At 37.3% G+C, this 17,609-nt stretch overlaps 1 protein-coding gene across 3 annotated transcripts in view; it reads left to right on the top strand.

The window, feature by feature from the left end:
- fsip1 (fibrous sheath interacting protein 1) overlaps positions 1-17,609 on the top strand; it is a 67,200-nt gene that overhangs the window by 7,787 nt on the left and 41,804 nt on the right. For all 3 annotated transcript variants that reach the window (XM_022672592.2, XM_022672590.2, XM_022672591.2), the window contains exon 10: positions 10,090-10,257. In XM_022672592.2, coding sequence (XP_022528313.2) covers positions 10,090-10,257 — 168 coding nt within the window. The remainder of the gene's footprint in view (positions 1-10,089; positions 10,258-17,609) is intronic.

Below are 17,609 nucleotides of genomic sequence, written 5' to 3'. Positions count from 1 at the left end.
AAATAAATATCACAAAGAAGGAGATGTTGACAAGGATTTTACTGTATATCATTATTAAAAAAATCCATGTTAACATCTTCTTTATCCAAATTATGAAAACATGGAATTATTTTCTGAACAAAATTGCATTAAACAATCCAGAATATATTTTATATTTTACATTATACCACAGTTATGTCCGATGTCCCTGCAATGTGATTCGCTGAGAGGCATTCTATGAGTGCCGTTATCAGCCGGTAATGCATTGTAACCGATGTCCTCCATGTATTACTCCACCACATACAGGTAACCTAGCAACGATGCAGCGCTTACAAACCAAACAGCACAGTTACAAACAGAGCAGCAATGGAACTATTTTAACTGGCGGAGTTTTTATAACCAAACAGATCCTGTTTTCTCCTCCTCTTTAACTCAACATCTTTCAAAACAAACAGTGATAACAGAACTGTTGTATAATCACAAGCAATAATACACTCAAGGTTTGTGATATAACATGTAATATTACAATAGTGCCAATATTACATGTTATAGCACTCCTTCTCATGTATAATTGCTTAAGTATATGGCATTTTTTACTCATGCAAGTAAAGTGGGTTGCATAAGTATTCATACCCCTTGAACTTTTTCACATTTTGTCACCTTACAACCTCAAACTTAAATGTGTTTTTTTTTAGATTATAAGTGATAGACCAACCCATAATTGTAGCAGATAATTGTAAAGTGGAATGAAAATGATCAATAGAAAAGAAGTGTTAAGTGCAAAAATATTCAGCCCCCCTAGAGCCACCTTTTGCTGCAATTAAAGCTGCAAGTCTTTTGGGGTATATCTCTACCAGCTTCGCATCTTATATCTAGAGACATTTAGAGGTTTTTGCTCCATTCTTCTTTTTTTTTGTTTTTTATTTGATTTAAATTTTAAAAACGCTGTATAATTTTTGTTGTTTCACTTCACAATTATGTTCTACTTTGTGTTGGACTATCATAAAAATACAATCTCAATAAAATACATTTGAGTTTGCGGTTGTAAGGTGACGAAATGTATAAAAGCCACTTCATATCATGTGTGTTTTTTTTTCTCTGTAATCCATTAGGAACGTGTGACTCAGACCATCACTGGGTTTATATTAACATTCTTTTTTTCCGTCTGTGGTGCCAAGACTTCATCTGTCTGTTACTTTTTCCATTAATCCACTTTGAGGCTGCTACCTTTGGAATGAAAAGGTTTGTGGGAATAGCCCATATTGTCTTCATTATACAATTGCAACACTCCGTTCCCCGCTCTGGAAATTTGTGAATGATGATTCTGAGACATAATGTCAAAATCTAAATTTTTCCGTCCATCAGCCAATAACTGAAACAGCATGTGAGCTGCAGCATACTGTATACCGGGCTGAAACTGGACTTTCATGCAGTGCATATCGTCGCTGTCCAATAGAAAACACTTACCTCCAAAAACAGCAACTTTACAGGCGAGAGAAAAACCTTGTAAAGTTTCTATCGGTCCGTTCATCAAGAACTTTTGGAACAGCGTGAAGGAAAATTTGTCTGTTCAAATTATGTAGTAAACTAAAAATCGACAAAAATGGAGATAACTGTTTTTCATTGGACAGCGACAATATGTACAGTGGCTTGCAAAAGTATTCATATCCCTTAAATCTTTCCACATTTTGTCGCCTTACAACCACAAACTTAATTGTATTTTATTGAGATTTTAAATGATAGATCAGGTTTGGGGTCATCGCCTTGCTGGAGGGTAAATCTCTTTCCCAGTCTTGCCAAGTCTTTTGTTGCCTTCGACAGGTTTTCTTCATCCTGGAAGAACTCTGACCAGCTTCCCAATTCTGTCCCTGCTGAAAAAAAAGCATCTCTACAGCACGATGCTGCCACCATCACCATGTTTCACAGTGGGGTGTGATGGTGTGTTCAGGGTATAGACTGTGTATAGCTGGACAGAGGATCGTCTCTCAAAAGTGAAGCCACCACAGGTCGTGCGCCCCCTGCTGTTCGGTTTCAGAAAGCTGTGTAACCCCACCCATCCCCATAGGTTTCAATGGCAAAACAGACAAATTTCAATCACGTTTTTTTCTAATATACTGTAATTCTACCTCCATTATTTAAATGCAGCAGCTAGTGTAACCTCTGCTTATATTGTTAAATTTTTATATCCCCACAGAATTCGTTTTTTATAAACGTTATTAAGCTCTATTTAAAAAAGGTGTGGTTATTGTAAAAGGGCTGGTTATGGGCGGGACCAATAACAGACCGTCAGCTCCGCTCCGCCCCGCTCTGCAGCCTGTGACCTCGAGGAAGCCCTCAGGGGCGGGGTTATTTAAATGAGTAGGCTGCTCTCCACAGTCTTTCTCCCTCCTCTGGTCTCTACTGCGACTCAGACTCGGGTATCAGGATCGCCAACATGGAGGAAGATTTTGGCTTCATTTTCATTGAATGAATGGGAACGGCGACACAGCGTCCATCTTTTTTTACAGTCTCTGGTTCAGGGTGATTAGTTTCAGTGTTACTTTTCCTCCCCATATAGGTTATATGCATTTAAGCCAGACATTGTTCAGTTCAACGTTGGTCTCATCTGACCACAGAACCTTCTTCCACATGTTTACTGCAACTGCAAACAGCAAATACATGTTTTTTTTTTGTTTTTTTTTTTTGACAATGGATTTCTTCTTGACACTCATATTCCATAAAGGCCATATTTGTAGAGCGCATGACTTTTTGACTGTTTTTGATTGTTGTTCTGCATACAGATTCTCCCATTTGAGGTGTGGATTTCTGCAGCTCCTCCAGAGTGACCATGGGCCTCTAGCACTGGGTTTTATTTAGGAGTTTCAGCTGAATACTTTTGCACGTCACACTTTTTTTTTTTTTTTAATTTGATAAAACAATTTAAAACCATTTATCGTTTTCGTTCCACTTCACACTTATACAATACTTTTTGCTGGTTTATCATTTAAAATCTCAGTAAAATACATTTAAGTTTGTGGTTGTACGGTGACAAAATGTGGAAAAGTGATAAATGCTAAAGAGAGGCCGCGTTTAGCTAAATTTTCCCCTTTTTTCTGCTGCCTATTCCAGCATCACTCACTCCGCCGCGCGCTGCCAGAGGATTTGGCTGCGACAGTTATGGTGTCCTTCTTCCCTTTGCAACTCGTTCGTCTGCAATTATACATGGAAACCAAACAGAGCGGAATACAGATGCTCGGAGGCCACCTGAAGGGTCAGAGCGAAAGGCTTCCTGTTATTGCGAGACCCTGTTGTTGTGCGTGCTGCAGACATTTTTTGATGTCTTTTGGCCGATGCCGGGGACATGTGAGTGACCAGGCACACAGAAGGGTCTTGGCAGCCTCTGATATGACCTCATAATCAAACACAGACGCCTCCTGTTCTCCTCTTCTATGTTTTATAGCCCGTCAGTCAGGAATCGATTCCCCGAGGCGTTAAAATGTGACTTCTACCTGCAGGAGGACTATAGTTAGGACTGAACGGCGTTTTAAATCTTCCTCTTTTGCAGACTTCAGGCTAAATTTGAGAAAAGACTGATGACCTTTAAACTGGTTTCCAATCCAAATGATCCCCATTATCCATTTTTCATTTGTAGTTCTAAAATTACAGACTGTAGTCCTGAATCTCTTTCTCTGCAGGCTTTATTATCATTTTCTACCCGGTTCTTTAATGGTCAGGACCCCACAGGACCATAGGACCTTTTTTCTGGCATGAGTAGATCAGATGCAGCAGTGCTTATGGAGTTTTTAAACACTGTTACCACTCATTAACATTTTAATGTAACACAAGACAAACAATAAATCTACACTGATGCCTATGATGGTCTGGAAGTGAGGTGTGTTCATGTAAATTTTTTGGTGGGTTTCTATGTATTTTGGTGGTGGAAAACACAGGAGCTCCACTGACTGATTAAAACCCTGACAACAGTCAATCATCAGAGTGCATTCCTATAGGTGCTCCCAGCGCTGCATTCACCCCTGCTCATTAAACACACACGAACACAAACCCAACTTTTAACTAACAAGAATAACAACAGAATAAAGAATAACATAACTGTGTTAACATGCAGGTCAGTATCCTTTGCTAAGACGCACAAAAGCGCCGCACTGTTAAGATACGAACGCTTAAAAAGTCAAAAAGTCAAAGCACACCTACTTCTTAAAGAGAATGACAACTTGCACTCTGATTGGTGTATTTGGTTTATTGGTTATGCCCAGAACACACCCATGATTAATTAAGAAAAGTAATTCATGCTTTTTGCGCGTTTCGAGCTGATATTTGATGCCCTCACGATACCAAACACGCTGTCATTATGGACATTCGTCATAATGACCTAAAAATTTAAAAACTAACTAAAAATCTTGCATCAACTAAAAACTTGCTTGCATCATTACCCAAAATGCAAAATTTTATTTGTAAACCAATGCACATATAACACCCATATAACATCAACATTGTGTACCACAGCAACCCTGAGACACCAGTGAAACCACTTAGCAACCACATTGCAACAGTATAGCAACCCCTTGAAATACCAAAGCCAACCATTTATCAACACCATTGCAACCACTTGGTATACCATGGCAACCTCTTAACAACACCATAACAACCACCTGGAAACCATAGCAACCAATTAAAAATGAATTGAAACTGTGAACTTTTTTGAGAGTTTTGATGATATATTTTATATAAGTAATCAGCAAAGCACTTTTTAAATTCTTTAAAAGAGAACCAAATTTTTAACAATTATTAGCATTTTTTTACTTATTAATTGATTTTATTTAAAACAATCCTAATCCCTACTGAGAAAAGACATCTCAGCAATATCTCAATATCTGTGCCACCCCACATACTTCACTTTTTAATCTCATCTGACAACTAAATCTTATCTCATATTTTAGATGAGTCACTCTGATGCTTCCTTCCAAAAAAAAAATAAAAAAACGAAATAAAATAAAAAACACCCAGCTCCACACTGCAGAGTGGAAAAATGCAGCTTCCAATTCCTCATAATTGATCTAACAGTGCTCTCTGGATATCCTGATTCTTTCCTATCTTGTGCATGTTTTATTTTATATCTATTCATCTCTGTATTAGTGGAATTAAGGAGGATCTTCACCAGAATAAACGTTATATAAAATAATCATTAGTTGGAGCCCTACAGTCAGTTAGCTGGTCTGTTTTAATGAAAGGACAAATCTGGATAATATTTATATCTACATCTGATTTTCTGCACATGTTGTGACATAAAAACACTTACGATAATTAGCATCGCTCTCTCAACCGCCACCCAGATTAAGAACTATCAGTCTATACAGTGACATGACCTAGTTTCAATTTAAAAATGACTTTTTCTTATGCAAATAAAGACTAGAAATATATTTAAATATATTTAAATTGTCATAGTAATCTACAAAACTACACTCCCTGGCCGTGTGAGCTGTTATTTGTAAAAAAAAACAAAAACAAAAAAAAAAAACAGTGATCCAGTATAATGCTGCTTTAGCCAATAGGATTGTGGCTCTTGCTTATAAATATTCATACATGCAAACAGCACTAATAACAGTCTAATAAATGTCATTTGTTACTTTACAACATGTGTAATAATGCCCTGCTAAGTGCAGTTCAGTCACTGACTTAGAGTCTTAGAGTCTCTGTAAAACACCAAATCCACCGGAGATCCTATTTAAACCTATAGTTACTTACACACAGAGGTGCGTAGACCAGGTCCAGAAAGTAAAAATCCACCCCAACCCCACATCATTTACTCATTTAAATCCAGGTGCCAGTTTATAAAGTACCATTTCCATCATTTATATAATTTAGATTCACAACAAAAATCTGTGTATTTTTAAAAATTATTTTTAATCTCAGATTGAGTCCTCCTCTTGCTTCCTAATGCTTTTCTGTCCTCTATTTTTTTTTCTTTTGTTGTTTTTTTCCACACTTCATAATACAGCAACCGAGTGCTACTTGATATTCAGAACAACCACATCCAGATGTGTTTTGTATTACATCACTTCTCTTTTTCGGGTGTTCAGGCGGATAGGAGTGGAGATCAGCCCTGTGGAATCAGATCAGGGCAGATCCCTGTATCTTTGTTGAGCCTGGTGTTGTGTTTCCATGGAAGTTGCAAAGAGGTAAAAATAGGGCAATATTGTGAAAGAAATCTGCATTTCATGGGAAAAAAAAAAATATATATATATATATATATATATATATATATATATTTTTTTTTTTTTAAGTAGCCTTTAAATGCTAATCATTAGCCTAAATCAAATTTTATATTTTAATGGAGAAGTCTTACTCTTAATAATAAGAGTACTACAGTTTTTTTTACTACAATTTATGTTTGTTTAAATTTATTTTTTTTATTTTATTGCGTGCTGGAGTTCACTTTCTGTCGAACTGTCTTGAAATTTGCTAATTTTCTAACTAATTTACTGAAAAAAATGATGCGTAAAATTTACTTAACAAAAGTTACGCAACTTTCTGCATTTGCTTTTTTAAATAAATTTAATTTCAGATAAATTTAAGTAACTTCAACTCACTTAAATGTTACACAGAGTAAATAAGTGAACTGAACTTCAGTCAATCCTTTCTTTTAGTAAACTTTACTTCATTTATTTTTACTGAATCAATCCTTTCTTTTAGTAAACTTTACTTAATTTATTTTACTGAATCAATCCTTTCTTTTAGTAAACTTTACTTCATTTATTTTTACTGAATCAATCCTTTCTTTTAGTAACTTTACTTCATTTATTTTTACTGAATCAATCCTTTCTTTTAGTAAACTTTACTTCATTTATTTTTACTGAATCAATCCTTTCTTTTAGTAAACTTTACTTCATTTATTTTTACTGAATCAATCCTTTCTTTTAGTAAACTTTACTTCATTTATTTTTACTGAATCAATCCTTTCTTTTAGTAAACTTTACTTCATTTATTTTTACTGAATCAATCCTTTCTTTTAGTAAACTTTACTTCATTTATTTTTACTGAATCAATCCTTTCTTTTAGTAACTTTTACTCAATTTCTGCATACAATATTACCTAATTACAATTACTTAATTTATACAATATTACTCAAATAATTTATGATACATAGTATATTATAATTCCTGAAATTTAAGGATTGATTTAGCAAAAATAAATGAAGTAAAGTTTACTAAAAGAAAGGATTGATTCAGTAAAAATAAATGAAGTAAAGTTTACTAAAAGAAAGGATTGACTGAAGTTCAGTTCACTTATTTACTCTATGTTACATTTAAGTCTTAAAACTGAGTTGAAGTTACTTAAATTTATCTGAAATTAAATTTGCTTAATGCAGAAAGTTGCAAAACTTTTTAAAGTAAATTTTACTTATTTCAGAATTTTTTTTTTTAAGATTTCCAATTGAATGAACTTATATGTCACTTTTTAGAAAGAGTTTATTAGGCTTTCAGGGACTAGCGCAGTAGCCGTAAATGCTACTATATTTCCCTCTTACTACTGGCAATCGCGACCACAAACGTGTCCCATATTCCAATATGGCCACTCAGTGAGATCACAGAAATAATATGATGGGGATATATAGTGACCCTCCAGCCTGCTGTGGGCAGCATGACAGCCATTACCTCAATCCTACAGTGCCCCTGACCTCACTGCACTGCTTCATAGGCCCAGAGCCTATTGGGAAATTTGCTCATTTGGAAACTGCGGTGGGAAGGGTAGTCCGTTAGTGAGAAACCTGCTTTTAACTGGGAGTTTTTGGCTTTAGAAATGAGCAGAGCAATACGGCTCTTGTCAGTTCGCCAAAGGCAGATACCAGGTGCAAGACAAACACTGAGCCTTTGTTGATTAAAGTGAAGTTATAAATGAATATCTCATCTGAAGTGTAATATCCCAACATTTTTCATTGTTTTAGTTCCCCTGTTTTTCTAGAATCTGCAAATACAGCTCTGAAAAACTTAGAAATCACTTAAAAATGATGAGTTTCTTTGATTTTTACAAATTAAAAACCTCTGGAATATAATCAAGAGAAAAATGCACCAGGAGTAAAGCAGCATAAAGTTATCCAAAAGCAGTGTGTAAGACTGGTGGAGGAGAACATGATGCCAAGATGCATGGAAACATTTAACTTTAAACTGATTAAAAAACAGGGTTATTCCACCAAATCTTGATTTCTGAACTCTTAAAACTTTTTTTTGCATTATTTGAGGTCTCAAATTATATTTTGGTGTCATTCACTCGAAAATCCAGTATTATTCTGAGGGGACAGTAATAATAGTGTAGCTTTTTACTGTATTATGATCTATATCTAAGAGTAGAGAAAGCAGGCACAGAGCGAGTGAGAGAGAGACAACACGAATGAGCTGAAGAGAGAGAGAGACAGCGCTTTTTTGGTATTGAATTTTGATACCCAGCCTCAGCCATGACAAGCTGTTTTAACATATTTGAACAAATCAGTTTTGTTTTAAATATTTGTAAATGTAATAAATAGAAACACAACGTTAAAACTTAGGATCCATTACCATTACTTGATGTATTCACTTGAATGTTTTGGGTCATTGTCATGTTGCGTGGTCCAACTTCGCTTTAGCTTCGGCCAGTATTGGGCAGATAGCAGTCTCATATTGATACTTGATATCTGGCTAAAGCAAATTATTCAGTTTTTCTAATGGTAGATCTTGTATTTTTACATTATCTTTGGCAAGTGCTACCTGTAGGTCTTGTACCTGTGATGGGGTGTACAATATGGAAATAATTGTGATGTGTAAAAATCGATGTATTGATGTAAACATAATAAATTCAGATGTTTTCATAATTTATTTCAAATTTTATCCAGTCTTCATTTTGGAAGGCTAATTACCCAACCCTATCTGTAAGACTCCCTCTATCACTAGCAATGACCCAACAAAGAAAAATAGCACAGAGGATGATTTCAGATCAATAAATTCCAGTTTGATCGTCCAGTGTGGCTCATCGATCCAAGCATGTGCTTCTAATTTAAAAAGGCCAGAGTTTCCTCAAAACCCTGCAGCAATAAAAGTCGTAGAGTTACATAACCGTGCTGAAGCAGTCATAAAAGCATCCCTACGATCTGATCTACGCAGAAGGTTTGAAAAAAAAGTGGTCAGAGGTGAAGCTGCTTTGTAAAAGAGAGTAAAATAAGAGAGCTCTTAAAAATTTAAGAGTTTCTTTGATTTTACTAAATTGAAAACCTGCTTGAGTTATCCAAAAGCAGTGTGTAAGACTGGTGGAGGAGAACATGATGCCAAGATGCATGAAAACTGTTGAAATATTGATTTCTGAACTCTTTTGAATATGAACTTGTTTTCTAAGCCATTTCTCATTTTCTGCAAATAAATGCACAAAAAAAACATCATTTTTATTTGGAATTTGGGAGAAATGTTGTCTGTAGTTTATAGAATAAAACAACAATGTTAATTTTACTCAAACATAAACCTATAAATAGCAAAATCAGAGAAACTGATACAGAAACTGAAGTGCTCTCTATATTTGAAAACACATAATGTATTTTTCACACACTTAAAATCCTTTCATTTTCCCAAAAATGCAGCAAAATAAGCACCAATAAACCTGTGATTGGCAGAGCTGTCTGGCGTGGGAGTGAGAAAGTGAATATAGTGAGGAGATTTGGTGTTCTAGCCTGCAAAAATCGGTGCATTTTGAAGCTGCTTTAACACAGAACACTGAAAATTTGCAGCTGCACTTTTAAACCTGTGTGTGTTTTTTTAATGGGACGTGCAGTGAATGCAGCACACATGGGTGGGTGTAAACAGCGTGGAGCAGCAGCAGAGAGAGAGCAGAGAGAAAGCAGTATATTTGATATTTGGTTCGGATCAGGACTGGATCACTTTATCACCCCAAGCACAAAGCACTCCAGGATGCTTTTCTCCAAACCTGAGTGTGATTACTGTTTTATTTTAACACCTGCTCAATCGAACCGCACTGAGTGTGGAAACCAACCAGAGTCTGTTTTAACCGAACTAAACAGTGCTGGTGTGAAAACGCCCTCAGATTGTTCAGTATTCAAACTGCTCACATTGTGTTTTATTGCTCTCATTTCAGGCAGACTTTTCACTGTGGACTGTGCCCACCACATCTGGTGAGGGTTACACGCCCCAGCCGGCCGAGCTTGACCAGCTCCTTCATATCGATGCCAGACTGCAGCTCCTACTTCCTGTTGAGGACTTCTTCTGTGTGAGAAGCCCATATACTGACCGCAGCCTGACCCAGGTACGTTTCATTCTCCCACTTTAGACATCTGCGACTTTCAGGAGCCTGTGTTCACAGAGGTCCTGTATTATTTTTTACCTGCGTTAAACGCCAGCCGCCTCAGCAGCACGGCTAACGCTGTTAAACTCAGTGGGTTCTATCCTCAGGTCATGAGTGAAAGTCATGGTTTCTTTAAATGAATCCCGAAAGGCAACCTGGCATCTGTTTGCTTTATACTGTAAAAGCTTTATTTGGGGGTGTTGCCTCTCCCTCAGGAGGAACAGCGCTATGTCACACTTTCCATGTAATGCATATATATTGCATTCTTTTGGCCGGGTTACCACATGATTGCTCTACATGCTATAATAGCTGCCACTTTCCCTTTGTTCTTTCTTTTTCTTTTTTTTGTAGTATATTAAAAAAAAAAAAAAAAACAGCGCCGTTAACATCATGTGAACATCTTGTTACGTTAACGTGCATTAAAGTTTTTTTCCTCCTGCAGGAAAGTTGCTATCTGAGAGATACAAGGTTTTGTTATGACAACGAAGCTAAAAAAAAAAATCTGCTGGGTGGGTGGGATTGTACATCCGTTATAGTGTTAATCATACTCGTCCTAATTTGCTGAATTTGCTTGTTTGTCATTCGCTCCAGCTTTTTTAACGTTAAAGTTGCTGGAAAAAACAAGAGAAATTTAGGCCCAATACCAACATTTTTGAATATGGTGAATATGGTGGATATCAAGCAGTTCAGCTTGGTGGTTTGATGGCTTTTGATCGTCCATCCTTCTCTTGGTTGTATTCCAGAGGTTTTCAATTTGGTAAAATCAAAGAAATGTTTTGAGTTGTTTAGGTTTATTTCTCAGGGTAAACTGACAGATTACGTCATTAATGAGCACAGTTGATTTTTTAGTCATTGTAGAGCAGGGGTGTCCAAACTACGGCCCGCGGGCCATTTGCGCCCCGTTTCCTTTTTTGGAGCGGCCCGCGAGGTATTTTAGAAATAGAATGAAAGTTGGCCCGCTGTTAAGCAGGTTTTTATAATATAAGATTCAAAGTTCGAAAGCTAGGTGTCAGAAACGGGGCAAAGAGCCTAAAAGCGGAGAGAGTGCGCATTTCTAGCGCAGAAAAATGGGCCAAAGAGTCTAAAAGCAGAGAGAGTGCGCATTTCTAGCGCAGAAAAACGGGCCAAAGAGTCTAAAAGCGGAGAGAGTGAGCATTTCTAGCGCAGAAAAAGGGCAAAAGAGTCTAAAAGCAGAGAGAGTGCGCATTTCTAGAGCAGAAAAACGGGCCAAAGAGTCTAAAAGCGGAGAGAGTGAGCATTTCTAGCGCAGAAAAAGGGCAAAAGAGTCTAAAAGCAGAGAGAGTGCGCTTTTCTAGAGCAGAAAAACGGGCCAAAGAGTCTAAAAGCAGAGAGAGTGCGCATTTCTAGCACAGAAAAACAGGCCAAAGAGTCTAAAAGCAGAGAGAGTGCGCATTTCTAGCACAGAAAAACAGGCCAAAGAGTCTAAAAGCGGAGAGAGTGCGCATTTCTAGCACAGAAAAACAGGCCAAAGAGTCTAAAAGCAGAGAGGGTGCGCATTTCTAGCACAGAAAAACAGGGCCAAAGAGTCTAAAAGTTGCCGTAATTAAGGAGTTTAATATTAAGAGACATCATGAAATTAAACATCAATTTGAAAAATCTTAGTTTACACAACACTGTCAAAGATAAAGATAGTAAGTCAAGTAAAATGGTGTGTAAATGAAATAATCAGGACAAAGTATTATTTAAAGTGGTATATTTCATTATTTGTTTAATTGCAGAGTCTGTGGCCCCTGACTTCAGATATATTTCTCCTTCTGGCCCCCAACAAAAAAAGTTTGGTCACCCCTGCTTTACAGTGTGTAACTTAAAGATGCAGTAGCTTGAATTAAAGGAGCATAGGAAAGAAGCACAGAGGATGATTTCAGATCAATACATTCCAGATTGATCGTCCAGTGTGGCTCGTAGATCCAAGCATGTGTTTCTACTTTTAAAAGGCCAGAGTAACCTCAAAAACCTGCAGCAATAAAAGTCGTAGAGTTACATAACCGTGCTGAAGCAGTCACTAAAGCATCCCTACGATCTGATCTGCGCAGAAGGATTTAACCAAGTAGAAAAGTTGCAAAGTGGTCAGAGGTGAAGCTGCTGTGATTATTATTTAACTGAAATGTTTGATAATATATTTAAGGTAATAATGCATACCTGTCATGTTGTAGTTTGTACACTTAAAGAAGAACTTTGGGGTAAAATGGACCTTTGTTGTAGTAAAAGTATTTACCTTTGTTGAGTAGCCCACCTATCTGTTCTCCAGCAATGTTGTGCTTTTTGCCCAGCATTCTGTACAACGGCCACTTTGGGGCATATTTTTCCCCAATAAATTGCTTATTACACCGTTATCCAGGCTAAAAGTAGAGCCTGTGGAGCTACTTTGAGCCTGGATAGCTGTGGTGACATTAACAAGTCCCCCCATGTAGTTTTAGGCTAATCTCTCACCTTCCTTATGATTAAGGATTCCCCACGAGGTGAGATTTTGCATGGAGCCCCATAACGATGATGATTGACACTCATTTTGTATTTCTTCAATTTTCCTACTATTGCACCAACTACATATATACATATACATATCCTCCTAAGACCTGAACTTTTGCATGGCATGCAATTTGTATTTCTCTTTGCTATTTGGGCTAATTGGCACCTGATTAGTGTAAAAACAAAGAATTATCTTTTTACACTATGCAGTGTCCACATATGAGGACTTAGGTTTTATATTTCGATAGTACACAATGAAGTCGCAATTAGTAATTTTGTGCAAAATATTAATTTTGTGCCTGAACACAGCAGCATTTATTGCCTGAGTGCAAAACAAAAGTGAGCAATATGGCTAATTTGAAGTCCTACTACAAAGACATACATTTTACTAAAACAAACAGTATTTACTGTATTTACTGTTCATTTAAATTGCTGAACAAAATCAAACTTGTTAAACTCTTCTGCCACCACTAGGTGACAGTATAATGGCCTCATAAGAGGACACCAGGCCCTTGTAGAGCGAAATTAGTGGAAAAGAATAAAAAAAAAATATTGTGGTCTACAAATCCCAAAATGTGATGTCCACACACAGGATATACATTGATAAAATAGGGCCTCAGTCTCATCACTGACCACCAGGTTTGGCTACCTCTACAGGTTGATTAAAATGCAAAATGAGATAATTATACTTGTTTTATATAGTTTAGTTAACTGTGTAACTTAATAAATAAATTCTCATTTCGAAGTGAAAACAAACCTGAATAAAATCGGAAAAGTCAGAAACTGCTAAAAGTCACACAAGGCCAAATCAAGGCTAGAAGTCATCAAGGCCAGATGTCTCTCTCCTGGCTTTTGTCTTCTTCTGAGATTCTGCTGTGGGACAGGAAATGTCACGAACGATGAAATATTAAGATCTGTTCTCTCCTCTTGACTTTCCACCTGGGGCTGAGGCAGGGCCCGTAACCTCCACCTCGGGGACCACAGCGTTCCTTAATTCGCTTCATGGCTGGAAGGGACGAGTCTAAAGACGTGTCTTAAGTAAATACGAACATCTTCTTATTCTCTGAGGACATTATTAATGGCCTTTCCAACTACATCATTCAGAATGAGGCCAGCGGTCAGTGTTTTAATGATGTAGTGGGCATGCTGTTAAAATGCTGTCATGTGAGAAGCAGATGAAGGGGTGGAGTCAGATCTCAGGATCTGATCTTACTTGTTTTTTACATACTTCTTCTGGCCCTCAACCAAAATCTCAGTTCTCTGCATCTGCAGATGTTACATCTTAATTCTAACATGCGTTTAATCCCAGCTTTTTATTAATGTCTTTATATAGTGGGTGTTTACTCTCAGCACATGTGCTGTATATTCTCTATCTATACAACAATAAGCACAGTAGAGCTGCAACTAATGATTATTTTGGTAGTCGACTGATCTGATTATCATTTTTTCGATTAGTTGATTAGTCGAGGTTATTTCTGCCATGTCCTCCAGCTCTAAAACAACAGAAAAACAGATAAACATGAGATTTAAAAGATATTTATGATATCCACATTTTGTTTAAATGTGGAGAATGCTGATATTTAGTGAATAAATATGTATTCTGTTGTGTTTGGGCACTTTTGGAGACACAGACCAAGTTTCTTCTGTCCCCAGCACTTTGTGTAATGCGGCACTGTTACAAATTAACGATTAGTCGACAATGAAAATAATCGTTGCAGCCCTTAAGCACAGCATTAATATTAATAGTTAATATTATTATTATTGCTTTTATTACTTTTCTTTTTGCTGTAATGTTACTTTCCAAGCTCATTCTGATCCCTCTCATTCTCTTAAAAAGTTTTCAGATGTTGAACTGCTTATCGGACCAATGGGCTCTATTTTAACGATCTGTAAGTGAGCTATCAACTGCACAGCGTGATTTAGGGTGTGTCAGTCATCTTTGCTATCATAACAACGGGAAAAGTATGTTTTGCGTCCGAACGGATTGTACTTATTCTCTTATAGGTGTGTTTAACTTGCAATAAACTAATCACAGTGTCACTTGCCGTTCCTTTTAAGAGCCAGGTGCGCTCTTACTTTGGTGGATTGCTATTTCAGGGGCGCAGCTACGTGTTACCTCAGGGGACTTTATGTATAACTGTATAAGTTGTGAGGTAATACCTTGTGCATGAGGTTGAACACAGGCCGTGAGAGAGCTGATAGTGGGTGGGAGCAGGCCAGATCCACAGTATCATGTTTGTACGGGGAATATATCATAGAAGGCAATGAATATCTAATGAATAATTATTGTAACTTGTTGCCATTAAATTTTAAACTTGAACTTTGACAAAGTTTTAAGCAAATTTGTGTTTGATGTTTAGGTATTTTTTTATATTTTAATAAGTTATGTAGACAGTAAAGAAATTTAATGAACAGCAGATATTAGCAAATCTCTTGCAAATACTACTTTTAAAAGCGTCCTTCTGCTAAAATCCACTTTTTCTTGTTCTTTGTGAAATACAGCACACTCCTCCACTGAACTGAAGCAGTGTTATACTGAATCACAGGAGCAGTTTTTTTTTTCACAAAAACCAGCTCACAATGCATTACTTCATACTAGAGACCACAAATAGACATTTTAAAATGAATATAAAAATGATGGAATTTGACCTTTAAGTTTTTATCTGTTTGTTTACCTGAAATTAGGTTCCTAATTTGCTTATTAAAAGTAAAACAAGTTTTTTTCCACAAAATTATGTCATTCTGACCTTTAAACCAGAGTCATTAACCCAGTTTGTTAAGAAACTCTGCTTTTGTCCTACTTTTGCAAAGTATTAATATATGGTTGCATTAAAATACCCTGCCTTCTGTAAAGCATCTTCTGTTTAATTGTGTGTTCCCGTCAGGCTACTGAACTGTTATGCTCCTGCACTCCTGTGCAGACGTTTGATTAAAACCGTTTGGATAATTCAGCCTATTTGCTCACGTGCAGGACTGCTCACCTCCTCACCGTCATGCACATTGCCTGCTGGACCCGAGCCCTGAGAAATCCCAGGTTGCACATTTCACCATTATACTGATTGGCAAAGACTTACTGTCTCTTCTCCAGGCCAGAAGAGCATTGCTGGGCTATTCTATCATTGCTCTGCACTTCCAGGATCCATGACAGAATCGCAGTTGGAAGGGTTTGTTCGATTTGTTTCAGGCCTGTCAGCAACAGGAACATTTGAAGCACTTGCTAGCTAATCATCTCAGGTTTTTCTGTCGGATCCCGACCCTTCCATATGTTGTTGCACACATGTGCGAGACTGGAGCCATGTTTCCATGCCATTGCTTAGAACCAAAGAGTTTTACTGACCTCATTCAGCACTTTTCCACCGAAAGAACAAAAGTTTTAGTGGAACCGTTTTAGTGGAACCATCAAACATCATATCATACGTCTTTGCACAGCGATGGTACAACAGAAGCAGTCACAATTTGCGCTAAAGAACCTGGTATACTTCACTTTTCGCTGCAAACAAACGTTCTTGGTTCCACAACCTACTTTTGTTGGTGAAAACCAGTTCAAAATTAGGTTTACAAACCAGAACGGTGCCGGTTGCATGCCGTTGGAAAAGCACTAACAGTGTCACGCTGACCAGACACATGACAGACACTCACAGATACCAATCGCACAGTTTATTTAGAAAGGGAATAGGCTAAGAGGAGTAGTAAGGGACAGGCAGGGTCAGTAACTATATGGCAGCTAATATAAAACAAACACAAACCAGAGTGTGGTCAGGGTCATAGACAATACATCCAGCAAAGAAAGGGCAAAGGCAAAAGAAAAAGAAAATAATACAAAAATAGTTCAGCATTGGGAATAAACAGGGGGCAAGAGGGCAAGGCAACAATTGGCAAACACGTCATGTTGCAATGGTTTGATTCTTGACACAAAAAGTAGATACACAGCGTTGTCTCTGTGTCTGTGTGAGTGGCAGGCTGCTGCTGCCTGAGAAGCGTGAGGGGGAGGGGGAGCAGTAAGAGCAAATATAAGAGTAAAGATATTTCCATCTACTGCTGAATTCACGCTTTTAATCTCAGAAAAAATAAACACTCTTATTTACCTTTTAAAAAGCCATTTAAATGCCTGATTATTAGGGTTGATTACTGTTGTTTTGCTTGGGTTTTTCTTTACTTGACTGAATTAGGTCTTTATCGGTCTGGAGACGTCACGGGCGCTGCATTGTTTAATATTGTAATATATATCACCGAAAAAAGAACATTTGCAATGTAAAATGTTTCTAATATCGTGCAGAACCAGTATAAAAAAAATACTCAGGTGTAAAATTGCTCTAAATAAAGTCCCCTTCCTAGTTTAAAGTGGAAAGAAGAACATAGAACACAGAAAGCTTCCTTTCATGTGTACTTGTGATGGATTCGATTCTATTGGATGCTCTGTTTGGCTGTACACACCGTTCTGTCAAAGTCCCTCCTCGTTCAATAGTGTGTGTTTAATCAGTGCAAGTGCATAACGTCACCAGCAGATTGTAACCATCTGAAAAAGGTCAAATATTATGGTTAATGACACCGGTGCCAATTGTATGGATTTCAAGGACATGTGTAGGAGGAGAGACTGGTTAGCGGAGCTCCAGATGCTCTGGATAAATATTGAAGAACTATCGTGTCTGTCGAAATACGAATTCACTTATTTTATTTTGAGACCAGAAGGCATTGTTCTGAGACTTCCACTTCTTAAACCGTTCCAGCCTGGATCTTCTCCAGCTCATGTTCTGGTCTAACGCCATCGCTCTTTTGTCATTTCAACCCATTTCCCCCATTCTGTCACTGGAACCATTTTTCATTAT

The sequence above is a fragment of the Astyanax mexicanus genome, chromosome 14, assembly GCF_023375975.1.
Source record: "Astyanax mexicanus isolate ESR-SI-001 chromosome 14, AstMex3_surface, whole genome shotgun sequence".
NCBI lineage: Eukaryota > Metazoa > Chordata > Actinopteri > Characiformes > Acestrorhamphidae > Astyanax > Astyanax mexicanus.
This window is presented reverse-complemented; position numbering and strand designations above follow the sequence as displayed.